General features: G+C 38.7%; 1 protein-coding gene across 10 annotated transcripts in view; it reads right to left on the bottom strand.

Moving 5' to 3' along the window:
• SYNE2 (spectrin repeat containing nuclear envelope protein 2) overlaps nt 1-16,078 on the bottom strand; it is a 265,485-nt gene that overhangs the window by 34,131 nt on the left and 215,276 nt on the right. For all 10 annotated transcript variants that reach the window (XM_058567087.1, XM_058567088.1, XM_058567090.1 and 7 more), the window contains 5 exons: nt 13,555-13,749; nt 11,495-11,620; nt 5,760-5,915; nt 3,228-3,386; nt 2,181-2,347 (listed from right to left, as the gene is read on the bottom strand). In XM_058567087.1, the coding sequence (XP_058423070.1) occupies nt 2,181-2,347; nt 3,228-3,386; nt 5,760-5,915; nt 11,495-11,620; nt 13,555-13,749 (803 nt within the window). The remainder of the gene's footprint in view (nt 1-2,180; nt 2,348-3,227; nt 3,387-5,759; nt 5,916-11,494; nt 11,621-13,554; nt 13,750-16,078) is intronic.

Genomic DNA, 16,078 nt, shown 5'->3' with positions numbered 1-16,078 from the left:
ACCTGCTGTTTTTTCTCTTTCCCACCAGGGAATTAGCTAAAGACAGGCAGCCAGAGAGGAGAAAGGAAAATATAACCAAAGCATGAATGACTACGCTGTCACTCTGGTCTTCAAGAAGCATAATCTAGATCTTTCTCCTGAATGATCTATGAACAGGCATGATGTCATTATACCCTTGATTAATGCCAGTTGCCCAAGAAGACTTGGGATATAAAGACAATGGTGACAAAGACATGCTAGACATGATGTACCTACCAGAAATGATCTTATTCTTAGGCACTGGAATATTCATTCATTTCAACAAATATCTGAAGCACTGTTCTAACTAGTGGAAGTAAGATTGTCAAAGACACTGGTTTCATGGAGGAAAGACCTCTCAATATTAGACATAACCAAGGGAATCCTCTTCCACTCAATGAACATGCTACTTAGTCTTAGAGTCTTCTTAGGGAAAAACAATGATAATCACTACTCAATAGACACTGGCTCCCGTGTGCTGATCCTGTGCCAAATGCGAGGCACATGTCATTCATCCTCACAGTGGCGTCTGATGTAAGTAGTGCTGTTAAACACATTTTGCAGATTTGGAAACTGAGGCTTAAGAAGGTGAAGTCACTACTCAAGCTTCCCAGGTAAGTGGTGAAGTCAGGACTGGCTCAAAATCGGTGCTCTTAATCCTTACTTGGGTCACTGCCATGGATTTCCACTGATTTTTTTTTTTTCAACTGGCAGTAGAGAGAAGTTGGATTCAGCACAGCTTACACTGCCAGCCAAATCACCCTAATATTTGTCTTCAGCAGCCCCTCCACTGCTAAAAAGCCATGAATGACTCAAACGTGATATAGGAGGCCCCGTCTTTCATTGAGATTTAAGGACTTCTAAGACTTAGCCCCAACCTACCTTTCTGGCTTCCTCTCCTCCACTAGAGCCAGTGGAGCTTCTTGTCACTTCCTGAACAGCTTCTACACTGCCCTGCCCTGCACCTTTTGCTCACAACATATGTTTTTCCCTCTCTGCTACCAGTATCACTCAAGAATCCCAACCCTTCATTCAGGACCATCTGGGAACACCACTCTTCTGTAGGGCTCTTCCTAATTCCCACCCCCACTCCAGCAAGACGAGAGCTGAGCCCTCAGACCACTCGGCTCTACAGCTGCTCAGATGTCTGCTCCCATTAATGTAATGGACTCTTCTTACTTCCTGTCTATAATTCTCAGCACTTACCCTGGTGTCTTTTCTGATTCAATCAGGTTCACTTACAGTTTACAATAAACTACGGGTTAAAGGAAATACCAAATTATTAAGAGTATCTTATTTTCAGTACTCCCCAATTCTTCATTAACCTTCCAGGATTCTCCTGTATATTCCACATTATATACGTGTTCAAAACATCCGAGCACACTGTTCTGCACAAGACTCGCTCGGCCAGCAGAAGCATGAAGCTGCCCGAGTGGTTCCAAAGCCAAATGACTGCTCTTTGTATGTCAGGTTGCAACTGGAAAACACTTGGGCTGTCTTTGGAGAGAGAATTTGAAGACAGAAGACATTTAAAAGCTTTGAGTGGCATCATCATCATTATTTGTGAAGGGAGATATAATTATTTCTGACAAAGTTGCACTAGAGAATATAGCTTTGAGATGTAGTCATAGCCGTGCCTCCCAGGTCCACAGCTTCAGACCAGATGCCCACTGGGGACCTGGCACGTCTGGCACACACTTACGGCAGGTCCCTGCCTTGAGTGTGCCAAGCCCCTGTGTGTGGAGGGGCAGTCAGGGACCTCCAGAAGCGGCATCGAGAAACCTATGCCCTGACCAACCTGCATTGCCACACACAAGCAAGAACAGGCAGGAACGGTTTCATCAGGGGGACAGCAATCTTACAGCAGAGTTAGAGTTTCTAAATAATATCTCCTCAAGAATCTCTTTTCATATTAAGTTTCCAACTCTCATTTAAACCTAACCTAATTCATGTCAAGTTTTAAGCTAAAGAAAAAATACATTAAAGTGGCATATACTATAATATAACCTTCATATAATGCTGAAATAAGAATTTCCACTCATTTTTACTGAACTTTATTAAAACTGCCGGATCACCTTAGAGGAAGGCTGGGCTCAGTTTCTAGATCTGTGAAGTAACCGCTGTATCCCGGGAGTAGGAATCACGTTTAGGCGATTTCTTACCTTGATCCAATGACATCAAAAAGATGTTGCCAGCGGTCGTTAACTTTGCTGAGCTTGTCATCGATCTCGGCTGCTCTCGTCTGGTTGCTGGCCTGGATCAGCTGGTCACCCATTTGCTTTAACTGTAACTTGTTTTCACTAAACAAGTTTATTTCTTCCATGCAGTCCTGGCAGAGGCACCAAAACACAAAGGCTGATGTACCACCAAAGAGTCACTTCTTCACCAGCCATAAATACGGTTGCCTCTTGAAATTTTTTTTTTCACATTTTCACCATCGTTACTCATTAATTTGTCAAATGGTTTAGTGGAGTATGTGGGAGAGAGATGGGCAGGAGCTGTCCCCCGACCCCCAAAATTTTTTACCAAATAAAAAACTTCTCACACCTGTTGATGTAAACTCTTCAGCAGTAGCTAAAAAGTCAAATAGTGCCCACTCAGCTCATGTGGAATATATATAAGGCAGTAGTTACTTTCTTAATTTAATAGTCCTGGTTTCCGCTCACAGCTTTCTTCTATATATATATATATTTCTTTTTCTGACTATAACTAAATCAGCCTAATTGATCAGTAGGGTTTTTGCTGAGGTTTAACTGAGTGGCATTTTGGGTGACTGAAGCAAGAACGTTCTTTCTACCTTTTCCTATGGGAATTAGTGACCATTTCAGACTTATGAGCCCCATGGCTGTTGGCCTCTCCCCTTTGGCAAGGGGAACTCCTTAACAATAACCAGAGAAGCCATAACTACCTTGGGGTGTGAACTGATGCTTAAGGAGATGTGAGTCCCTTCTCTGGCCAGACCCTCTCACCGAGAAAGCAACTCCCCTCAGTACACAGCACCATGCCCACCCAGAACGGTCCCACACTTGCCATCTCTCTGGAATCCTCACTTAACAGCTCTTCTCTGAGAAGAAATAGAAAGTCCCTTCAGATTTCTAAAATGTTACTGGAAACATACCTATAATATTATACCGCTCTGAGCTGGGGAGTGAAAAGGGCAGAGAATACCGTGGTATCCTAAGTGCTCCCATCTGGGGACTCCTGCTCACCTTCTGTAACTTTTCAATCATCTCTTCAATACTAATATCTGCTGTCTGTAGAACTTTGTTTTCCATCTGCACCAGCCATGCACACAACTCTTTATTTTTTTCATTGAACACAATCCATGAATTGAGTCTGTCTTCAATCTCCTGTTTGCGTATAGCCACCTGGAAATGAAAATGCATTTGGCAGCTGAGTATAGGCAGGAAGGAAAGTGTTTCTCTTCCTTTCCTCCCATCAGAAGGACTATGAATTTCATTCATTTTAATCAGTGGCCCTCTAGATTTAAACCGCTATTTTTTTGCCTCTTAAACACCTAGGGTTTAACATCAATGGAAGTTTCTTAGTCCTTTGATAAACGCCATAAAAAGCATCAAAAAAAGATTGTACCTGAAGTGTAACTGACCAAAAGGATTCAGTTTTATCCAATACATATCTATTATTATCAGGTTATATTAAAGATTAGAAACAGGAAAGGTGAGATGCACGAATTAAGCATTACCCAAATTTCTTCTGTTCCTTATTCTTTCAATATACATTTATTGACTGCTTGCTACATGCTAATTTATAACTTTATGACCCAAATCCTTTCACTTTTTAAAAAAGACCAACTCCTTATTCCTACTTAAGGCCAATGTCCTGCCTATTTAATTTAAAAACTATAATCTAGATTAGAATATAAATCTAACATTCGTAATGCAAATGGAACATAATTAAAGTCATTTAGATGTTTTAGTGGTATATTTCAAAAACGAGCAAAATAAAATAAAAAACAATGCACACCATACATTTAATCCACCTTCCCATCATACACTATGGCTTTGGATGGAAACCATGAAAATGGAACCAAATACTGGTCTGCAGTGAGCAGGCTGACCCCAAAATACCCAACGCTCTATTACACGTGAGCAACAGTTAAGCTGACATCAGCAAAGGGTCTTCCTCCATACAGAGTTCAAAAGTATTAGTTAAATAAATATAAATTTAAAGAATGCAAATCAGCCTTTCTTTTGTGAAGAGATCAGCCCTGTGCTAACATCTGTCAAACCTCCTCTTTTTTGCTGAGGAAGACTGGCCTGGGGCTAACATCCATGCCCATCTTCCTCCACTTTATATGGGAGGCCGCCACAGTATGGCTTGCCAAGCAGTGCCCTCGGTGTGCCCCCAAGATCCGAACCGGCGAAGCCCGGGCCGCCGCAGTGGAGTGCGAGCACTTAACCGCTTGCGCCACTGGCCGGCCCCATAAATCACCCTTTTTAAATGTACAAAAGTATTCCCAGGTCTTAATCGTCTTTAGAATCTTAGAGTTAAAAGGCGTAGCTAAAAGCTCTTTCAGTAAAGTTTTAACACCCCACTTTACAGATGAAGAAACTGAGGTTGAACTCCCAGCGATTTTCCTGCTATGCACAAAAAACCCTCAGCTCTTTTCAGAATGAGGCAAAAATATCTGATGCTTGTACATCCACCCAGCCAAATGTGTTAAGAAGGCTCAAAAAACTATCCCTAAAAAAATAAGTTTTGTGTTTCCATTCCTCCGGGCATCTATTTATCCAGCTTTTAAAAATCCTGGCATTTTGCACAGCATCATTTTGATTGGTTTCATAATGGCAACAATTAGGAACATCTGGGCCCCAGTCTGTGCTTCTTCCTTAACTTTCAGGACACTTTTCACATATTCTAAATATTTTCTTTTATGTAAAATTTGAAAAAAAATCTAAAACGATATTTAAAATTAGGGTACATTGTGAATATTAAATAAAGAAGAAAAACATTTTACTTTATTAAAATGCATTCAAAAGTGTGTGAATTTCAACTTTTAAATACATCTCTTCTTAATTCACAAAAATGAGATTAAAGAATTTATTTTTCTTAGAATTATGTGTTCTTAAAAACAAAACCCTATTTGAACCCTTTAATTCCATCCTGATCCTGTCACAAGCATATACTGTATAAGACCCTAATACAATCCAATTCTTTACAAGTAGAAGTGATCTGCTGAGATACTAAGTGTAGCAGCTGACCATTTCTTTTAGTTTTAAAAACCAGCTAATTGAAATAAACATTGGATTGTACATGAAGGCAGATTCTTAGATGAAATGCCCCTCTGCTGGGCACTAGATACAACTCCTGCTGTTTGCTGGGCCCGGAGAAGAGTTACTGCAGGATACTAACTGCTCTAAGACCAGACGAGACGTCTCTGCTCAAGTCCTGATTCTAATATGCTGATTGGTGCTTGTCATCAGTACAAGACAGAGCGCAGTGTGCACAGCTGCCCCAAATTGCAAATTTCTTCCCCCACGTAAGGTAATTTTTAAAGAAGCTCATTAAAAGTGTGCAAAGTTCCAGCACTGAGTGCTGGAGAAACAAAGAGTCAAATCTGTTAAACCATGTTGCTGCCTTCTAAAGAGCAGCGTCTGGCCTGGGCTCCAAATGAAAAGGGCCTAGGGCTCAATGAAATTAAGCTCCTTTCTAGTCTTTTGGGCCTTCGGAGACATTTCAATAACCCCCAGGGCAGCCGTACCTGCAGTTAACTGACTTACCCTTAAGCAGAGGTCCTCCCATTGTCTGTGCAAATGCTCTATTTGCTCCTTTACAACCATCATGTCCTCCACAAGAATGTGCTGGGTTAGGTCGGTCTTCATAGTGGGAAGTTCTTTTAAGTTCTGAATCCAGTTAGCCAAAGACTTCTCTAGTTCCTGCATTTAAACACAAGAAGGAAAGGAAAAAAAAAAACAAAAAACAAACCTTCAACTCAAGCTGCTGTTGTTTCCAAACCTGTAGGCTAATCCTTTGAGTGGACTCTGGGGGAGGGGAGGCCAGGGAAGGGGGCGGGACCTTTTGAATGAGAAACAGCCTGGGGCGAGCGTCTGCAGATGTGGTTGGCCAATTCTTCATCTATTTTCTCAAAGGAAACTCTTTTCTACCTTTGTTGTCATTTCTTCAGGTAGTTCAAACTCTTATATAATTAATTCTATTTTAAAGTCATGTAGGTCTTTACCTTTACTCGAAAGTATTTTTGGAGTCTAGCAACAATCTCTCTCTCCCTCCCTCTCTCTCTCTCTCTCTCTCTCACACACACACACACACTTTTAATCCTGAAACTGTTACAGAAATGTTGTATAAAGTGTGATTTCCCATTTTTTGAACATCTAACAAATGCATTGTTGCTACTGTGGCAATCATGTAACAACAGCTTCCTTCAAAGGGAATTATTTTGGTTAACTTTTGAAAAGAATGAGTATAATTGAAGAAAAAATAAATTGTTCCCCAATAGTTGGCAGATTGGTTAGCAGAAAATTTCCTCTGGTTCTGGAAATATTTATTTTTTAAAATGAAGTATCTGTCAAATTAAAACTTTTTGAATTCTAGTACTTAATCAAGAAAATTACTTTCACAACAGGGGAGGTAAAAGGAAACAGCCCACTCAAGAGTCCTCCAGATTTTTATTGTGTTTACAATTCTCCCTACTTTGGCACATTTTAAGGCTCTCCATGCATACCTGTCTATTGAAATCTTAAAGAGGAGACTATTTCATTTACATCAGAAGTAAGTCTGAGGGGTGGCAACGATACAAATGTGTTAATTCTGATTGATTTTCAGAGTTCTAAAAGCTACACTTGGCATGATTTCATAACTTGCCAAGAATAATTTAGGTTTAATAAAATGGTCCAGAGAATTCATTTTAAAGGTTGCGTGGAGATTAAGAACTAACATCTTTATCAGAAGAGAAATCATTACATTTTGGTTACCCAGTTTCAGCCTCACGGTTCCAGTAAAGTGGATGAAAGCAGACTCTGCGGTGGAACACTTTTACTAGCTATATAATATAAAAGGGGCAACTCACAAGCGGAGGCTTTGTAACAGGGTTTCTCCGCTCAGAGGGGCTAGCTCAGATGCCTGCACAGCAGGGAGGCATGTTTAAGTTATCCACAGCCATATTTAAATCAATTTGGTTTGGATAGTTGGTTTCTTTCTACAATTTGAAAGGATAATTAATAGCTGTAGAACTTTTGAATATGGACATTTTATAATTCTATAAATTCAATAATAAATATTTGCCAAATCGTGTCCCCAAAAGAATGATCATCTTTCTCCACATACTTTTTGGTGTTGAGTTTTATATACTTTTGGGGCAAGCTGAATACATGTAATGATTTCTAGTTTTTGTTTAAATTTGTATTTCTTAAATTACTAGCCTGAAATGCTACCTACTCCTTCACCCTGATGCTTCCACAGACATATTTAGTTAACTCCTGACACTTTCAGATCTCAGACACAGAGGGAATTCCTCAGAGGAGCCTTCTTTGAGTCACCAGATGAGGTTGGGATCCCTGTTTTATGCCCTTATAGCCCCATGTCCACTTTCCCTCTAACACTCACCATGCTGACAATTATTCACACACACATACGTAGGCATATAGGGGACTCCGGTTAACATGTGTCTCTCCATGCTGGCTGGGTCCACGCCAACACTGCTCACCAGTGCATCGCCCACTCAGCCCCTACCACCATGCCTGGTGAAGCGTAAGTCCTCAGGTATCAAAATGTATGGTTGAAAGGAAAACAATGTAGCAGTGTGTCTCAAGAGCTTTAAAATGTTCACAAAATATTAAGTGAAAAAAGCAAGGAATCAAACAAGATACAGAGTGAGGTCCACTGTGGAAGTTTATTACAGCTGACGCTCACTAATGGTATAAACATTTCAAAAACCATGCTTCTGCCTTAAATTAAAAGACTCCAGATTTGCTACCAACCTAATTGCAAAAGAGAACGTGTCAGTCAGCTAAATTTCCTTTTCTTAATTTAACCAGATAAACTGCCTGTATTGCAAAAACTACCCATAAAATTCCAATTGTCCATACAACACGTGATGTAAAACTTAAAGCTGACCACATAAAGCAGTGTGTTGCGCAGGCCTTGACTGGACTCTCTAATGTCTCTAAGCACGACAGCATTCAAGACTTTGCCTGTGAACTCAGTTACCTCTGGGATTGTCAAGTCCCAATTCTCTATACTACCATTTGGGTAAAAAAGGACCAAAAAATAAATGTGCATATATGTAAACATTGGCCTGTGTATGCATAGAGTATCTTTGGAAGAATACACAACAAATCTGTTACACTGATTGCTTCCATGGAGAGGAAGTGAACAGAGAAAATTTTTTCATGTATATCTTTTGCACCTTCTGAATTTTGAACCATGTGACTAATTACTTATTCAAAAATTACTTGTAAAAATCAAACTATCCTAGGACTCAATTGTTTGACAAGTTCTATGAACACTGATGTTCACTATACCAATTGTCATAATAGTGAAAAGTTAGTATATAAAATATATATAAAGAAATTACATATATATGTATATTACACACATTTTACACACAAACACACACACACAAACATGTAAAGCAATTTTTCCATATGTCAACTTGGCTGTAATGAGAATGTAATTTTCCAAGGAGGAAAGTAAAGGTCAGACTGGTCAAGTGGCTAGCATATCTCCCCAAGTGATTCAGGGAGGATAAACGTTGTCCTAGACAGTCTTCAGATTACTGAGGATCTTTCTGGAATATGATCATAGGTTGAATGAACTCAATGCTCTTGGCCTCTCTCCCTGATTCTTTCCACTGAGAAATAGAATGCTGAGGCCATGGAAGTTGAAAGGATCCCACTGGAAATGGAGAAGTGTGATACTTGGGAAAAATTATGCCTCCACATGGGTTTATGGTTCGCATTCTGCACGAGTGTCTAGACTTAATGGAAGTAAACTCTATGTATCAATTGAGAGAGTGACTCCAAATCCTCTTATTTGTTACTGAAGTCTAGATCTAAACCTAAAGAAGTAAAGATGATAAAAATTTTGAAAATTAGAGATAGATAAGAACTTAACCTAATAAAGGCATCTACTAACACATCACCAGCAAATATCATACTTAACGGTGAAATGTTGGAATCATTCTCTTTAAAATCAGGAATGAGGGCCGCTAAGCCCCATGGCTTAGCGGTTAAGTGCGCGAGCTCCGCTACTGGCGGCCCGGGTTCGGATCCTGGGTGCACACCAATGCACCGCTTCTCCGGCCACGCTGAGGCTGCGTCCCACGTACAGCAACTAGAAGGATGTGCAACTATGACATACAATTATCTACTGGGGCTTTGGGAAAAAAAAAAAGGAGGAGGATTGGCAATAGATGTTAGCTCAGAGCCGGTCTTCCTCAGCAAAAAGAGGAGGATTAGCATGGATGTTAGCTCAGGGCTGATCTTCCTCACAAAAAAAACAAAAAAACAAAAAAAATAAAATAAAATCAGGAATGACAAACAGGAGCCAGTTAGCAATGCTTTTACTCAGCATTGTTCTGGAGGTACTGACCAATGTACAAAGAACAGAAAAAAAGTATAAGAATTAAAAAGAAGAAACTAAAAAAAGTCATTATTCACAGATGGTGATTATCTACATACACACTTAAAAGAATAGATAGACAAATTATTGGAATTAACAAAAGAATTTAGCAAGATGATTGAATATAATATCAATATACAAAAAGTAGTCAAATTTCTAGGCACCAGAGATAAACAGCTAGAAAATATAATTAGAAAAAGGCAGTATTTTCAATGGCTTTGAAAAGAAGAAGAATACACCAAGAAATAAATCTAACAAAAGATATACAATACAACATAGAGAAAATTATAAAACATTATTGAACATGACTAAAATGAGAAATATGCCATATTCAGGAACAGGAATACTCAGTGTCAAAAAGATGTTAATTTTCCCAAATTACTCTATAAATTCAATACAATGCCATTAAAACTGTTATTAGGACTTTTCATAGTTGGACAAACTGCTTCTAAAAGTTGTGGAAGATCAAAGAACCAAGGACATCCATACTAACGTGGGAGAACAAGGTATGGGTACACATTCCACCTGAAATGAAGATTTGTTACAATAAAACACAGTACTCAAGATAATTTGATATAAAAGCTAAGATAACCAAATCAATGAAATAGAGAACCAAGAAACAAATCACGCATATATGGAAACTTGATATTTGACACTGGACTATTCAATAAATGGGCACCAGGACAATGCTCATCCATATGAATAAAACAAAAATTGGATCTTTACCTCAAAACATATGCAAAAATCAATTCTTCAATGGATAAAGTTGTAAATACAAAAAGCAAAATTTTACAACTTTCAGAAGGAAATGTAGGGGTGTATCTTTATGACTTTAGTATGGAGTAATGGTACCGTTTATATAAAGTTTAAAAGCAAAAGTAATACTTCTATATTTCATTGAGAGCTACATACACATGAGGTAAAACTATAAAGAAATGCATAATACTGATAAAACATCAAATTGAGAGTTGTGGCTACCTCTGGGGAGGGAAAGTACACTGGAGATCATCCAGGCACGTGAACTGCATTTGTAATGTTTTATTTTTCAGTTGACTGGTGGTTTTACAGCAGTTTGTCATATTATTTGCTGTGTTAGAACTTTTGGCATGTTAGAAATTTTTACAATGAAGAAAAGAGACGCAGGGAGGAGGACACCAATTTCCAGCACAGCTTGAAGTATGAGGCTGCTCATTTCTTCCTAATTCTTTCAATTTGATCCCTGAAGTCACTGAACGAAGAAAAAAATTTTAAAAACCATTCCATTAGGCTCTTGATGTCTTGTAAACATCAAACCTGCAGACAGGGAAAAGATGCAGGAGTTCCTGACCTGGGAATTCTGCTGCTCCAAATTCCTATCCATAAGTTTGCCTTGTTGTCTGCAAAGACCTAAAATCACCAGGAATTTTTGCTAGTGTAGTATCAACTAGGCAGAATATAGTTTGGAAGGTATTATAAAAATGTTATATTTGAGGAAAACCTCCAACCTACTGGCTTCTAAAAAATGAATTCTTTAGTTATACTTTACTCTCATTTCAAAGACAAAGTCATTTGATAAGAGAACAGCTTTCAATGTAATCTCAGGGGCCACATCTTATATGACAAAGAAACAGATACAAAGAGGACCTGAAGGAGAAAACCCCCAAATCCTAAGAAGAATTTCTGCAAAAGTCTTTCTCATCTTCACACATGGATCTCAAAAGGCATCAATTCTAATTGCTTTAGTGACCAGGATGTGAGGTTAGAGAGAAGATAGGAAAAATGTTTTCCAACTGGACATGAAAACTTAATTTCACACCAAAACTGAAAGGCAAACAAAACACTTCAACTTCTCAGAAAACAGCTCAGTGATTATCTTGAACACGACTTCAGATTTCAATACCTTAATCAGCTCTTTTTCTTTATGGAGGTCCTCATGAAGTTCTGGAAGAGGATCTTTACTTTGTGCCTTTAAAACTTGCAGCCTGCTTTTCAACTTCTTGATTTTCTTTTCACACTGGTCCCAGGTCTATTTGAAAACAGTGTTAAAATTGGTAAGTACTTTGCTGTTTAAGGATGAATTGTAGAAATAAAATAACTCACTTAATCCAGGTAATCACTCTGTCAAATGTGTTTTTATAAATCACACAGAACCCAGCTCCTTGTCTTGAGCAGACTGTGGTCTAAAGGGCAGATGGGAGACCAGTGTGGTGCCACGCCTCTTTGTGGCTTTCCGTGTGGCTCATCTTAACCATTGGGTTGGCTTTTGCTCTGAAATATTTCTTCCTGCTTCCTCATATCCCTGATCTATCTAACTTACTTCCATTTTAATTTTGGAAAAGTTCATATTTAAAAGGCTACTACAAGGACTAATTTTTAGCATTTACGGTCTTGGGCCTACATTACCACAGCACTAAAGCAAAAGCGCTCACCCACTTTTCTTGTCTTCTTTTCTACTGTCAGCCTTCTGCTCTCTCTCTTCCCTTTTCTAGAAATACCTTGCCTTTAGCGACCCTTTCACAATCAAGCTTCACTCTCCATTTCTCACCACTGCTCTGACTGCTGCCTTCTGCTTAAAGCACGTTATAGTTTGGAAGCATTTTCAACTTCATTATCTGAATATAATTATAATAACCTTAGGAAACAGAGAGAGCAAGTGTTATTATCACATTTAAAATGGGAAAACTGAGGCTCAGCAAAAAACCCCACTGGCCCAAGGATATGTGGTTAGAAGCAGCCTAGTCAAGAGTAGAGCTAAGGCTGCAGTTTCCCCTGCCAACGCCCTTCTTGCAAACTCTCTTCTCCTTAAGCCTTACATTACTGAGCAAACAGTTGCCTGTGTTTTCAAGTTCAGGATGTTTACAATTGATTCATTAGGATAAATTTCTACTCCTGAGGTTACTAAAAATAGACAAACACAGAGTCAAGCATATTCTATTCCTCTACCTAAATATACTGGGGTTGGCCCATTTCTATGGTAACAGCTCACTTACGGAGAGGCCACTTGTCTAGCAACATCAACTCTCTAGAACACAACCAAGAAGAAAGCAAAGACAGAAACAAAACCATGAGTCCTTATCTCTTCCACGAAACTATTAAATTGCATTTACCATCATGCTTTGCAAACATGGCAGGTGCTCAACAAATGTTTGCTGGTTAACGAATTTCATGTAGTCTGTATACCAAATACAATTCAGATACTTTATTCACAGGAGATGTTCAGGCCCTAACTCAGCATATATTTATTCTTTATTCAGCAAGACATCTCTGACAAGCCTGGTTAGCTGGTTTTGGTATATACACAACAGATCTGAAAGGAGAGTGGGCTATAAGATATAGGTATGCTCAGAGAAACAAAGTAAAAATAGACAGTTTAACATTAACTAGAGAGAAAGAAAGACTTATAAAAACCACATAAGAACTCAGAGAACATAGTAGTATAAGGCCTAGGTTCAAAGCAGCTCAGAGTCCATGAGAACAAACTGGTGTATTTTGGCATAATTATTTTCCTAACAATGACTCAAAATAAAATATTTTGGTTCTTAAAGGTATAACCATAAATTATCTGGGAAATTCACTTATATGGAAAAGCACATTCTCTGATGATAGCAGAAGGAGGAAGTATCACTGTGTTTATTTTCATATTCTATGCCCAAAGACAGACCATATGTAGAACAGTAGGTCTGCATATTGAACTTGCATTGAACACAAATAAGTTTCCTGTTTCATAAAAGTAAATATAAACCTCAAGTATTTATATACTTAACACTGCACTTTTTCAATGCTCTATTATTATTTTACATTAAGTAACTGTCACGATTCATGGATTAATAGGACTCAAGGTCCCTTGGAAAACTCAAATTAATATGATTTTCTAAAATCATTTCCATCTTCACACAGTAAACAAAAATTCTATGTACTGCATTTGAGTATCATGAATGGAAAAGTGGATGGTGAATTTACCTCTACAATGCTCTGGAACTGTTTAATCATCTCTCCTACTTGGAGCTTTGTGTCCTTCCAGTTGTCCTGAAGTTGACTGATTCTCTTGTCAATTGACTCCTTGGTTTCCAGGTTAGTTGTGTTCAGTAACTTTTCCCCAGCTTCCAAGGTTAGTGCATAGGTAGTCTGCCATCTCTGAAAATGAATTTCTCTATTCTAAAAGAAAAAAAAGTGATCTGCTTAAGCCTCTGATGTGATCAAAATGCGACTCTTTCTGTATGTTTGTGCATATTTCCTTCAGAGCTTTTCTTAAATGTTAAATTAGATATAAACTAGACAAATCTGGTTAGAATGTACATACACACACTCACATTCACATCAAAGGCTAATGTTTTACATCAAGTAGACAGCATACTACCAAATGATGTGTTCTTAAAATAATTTCCAAGGGTTGGTAAGAGATAAGATTCTTAGTGTAATGATTAGAAGTATAGAGAAATGAAAAATATACTCCATAGAAGAGAAGCCTACAAGATAAATGGATCTAAGAATATTAAGAAAATGATTGGAGTATTAGACCTGAAACTAAGAGCAAATACCCATTGGCATCAGGGTACAAGAGTCAACTTACTCCTAACCCACAAGAGTTGAATGTGCACATTATGCTAAACAAATTTAAAAGAAGGAAAAAACAAACAAATAAGGTAAAATACAAAAATAAACACTTAAGCTTATTATGGGCACATAAATATATCAATATTACAGATGTACAATATATACATTAATATGTACATCAATAAGGGATAGCTTTAAAAAATGCCATTTGATTATCATGTAGACTTTTCTTTAAAGGTGATTGAAACTAGCTATTTACAATACAAAAATGAAGTAAAAACTTCCAAAAGCATTGGTTTCAGGAGGAAAAAAATTAGTTTTTTTCTGTTCTAAATACGATTTCTTTCACTTTCAAATTTCTCAAGGGAGACATAATGTAGGTATTTTCCAAAATGTCAGCTGATAATAAAAAAAAAAAATCAACAGAGCATTGATTTACAAAGGTATTTCTGAGAATACTTAACCCAAATGCAAAGGAGGAAAGCAGACAATACTCTCAGAAGCAGACACAAGTAAAAAAAACTGCCAACTCAATGAGTATAGTGCCACTCCACACTCTTCTTTCTAATATGCAGCACTGCTTGACACAGCCACTATGATAGATGGCTATTAGCCATTTCAAACAACTTATCAAAAGACCTGCTCCTCCTCCCGTCTTCCCTGACTTGGTCAACAGCACACTATTAACCAAGATGCTCAACCCAAAAACCTAGAGTCATCTTGATTTAGATTTTTATTTACCTGCCACATCCAAACCATAAGCGAGTCCTGTAAACTCTACCCACAGACATATCCTTATTTGTCTTCACTGTGATCATCTTTGCCTTAACCATCATAACTGTCCAGGACTACTGAAATAGCCTAACTGGTAATGGCAGACTGTATTTTTCACAAAATGGCCACAGCAATATTACCAGTCCCAAATGCTCTTCCAGAACCTTGCCACTCCCCATCAAGTGGTGCTGCCTCTGTCCCTTCCTCTTGAACCCGTGTGGGCGTGTATGATGGCCTTGACTAACAGAGAATGGTGGAAATGAGTGACTTCCAAGGCTAGGTCTAAAAAGGCAATACAGCTTCCCCCTGGATCTCTCTTTCTTGGGACATGCACCTTTGAAGCCATGAGCCATCATGTAAGAAGTCTGGCTACTGTAAGCCTCCTCATGGACAGACCACAGGGAATGATGCCCAAGGAGCCCCAGCTGTTCCAGTTCCTAGCTGTCTGCGTCTTTCCAGCTTAAGTGCTAGACACGAGAGTGAGGGAACCTTCAGCTGAGTCCAGCCCCAGCCGCCACCTGACTGAAACTGCCTGAGAACCCTAAGCAAGAACCACCTAACTGAGCCCTGTCAAATTCCAGAACTTTGAGAGATAATATAAGATAATAATATGAGAGATGATAATAAGTGTTTGTTGTTATGCAGCAATGGGATTCCTGCTTCTCCTTTGGCTCCCCTACAATCCATCATCCTCAGGGCAGCCAGAGGATCTTTAAAAACACAAACCGTATCATGCTGCCCCTTCTTCCAACTGACACTCTTCAAAGGCTTCCTACTACATGGAGAATGTAACCCAGCTACCACATCTCACCTACAAAATGCTCCTCCCCGACTACGTCTCAAATGCATTTTCTATCACTGCTGCCTCACTGGCTGTACTCCAGTCACACTATTGGTTCTCACCTTGGGGACTCTGGGAAAGCTGCTCCCTCTGTCTGAAAGGCTCTTTCCCCAGATCTTTGCATGACTGGCTCCGTCTTGCCATTCAGGTTCCAGTTTAAACGTCACATTCCCAGAGATTACCCAATCTAAAGTAGGTACCCAGCCCCTCCATTACTGGCCTTGTTTTAATTATCTACATGTGCCTTGTTGCAATCTGACATTGTCTTGTTTATTTATTATTTTGTCTGATTTCCCCCACTAATCAGACAAGTTA

Source organism: Diceros bicornis, chromosome 24 (genome assembly GCF_020826845.1).
Source record: "Diceros bicornis minor isolate mBicDic1 chromosome 24, mDicBic1.mat.cur, whole genome shotgun sequence".
Classification (NCBI taxonomy): Eukaryota; Metazoa; Chordata; class Mammalia; order Perissodactyla; family Rhinocerotidae; genus Diceros; species Diceros bicornis.
Note: the sequence above shows the minus strand (reverse complement) of the source record. Positions and strands in the feature narration are given on the sequence as shown.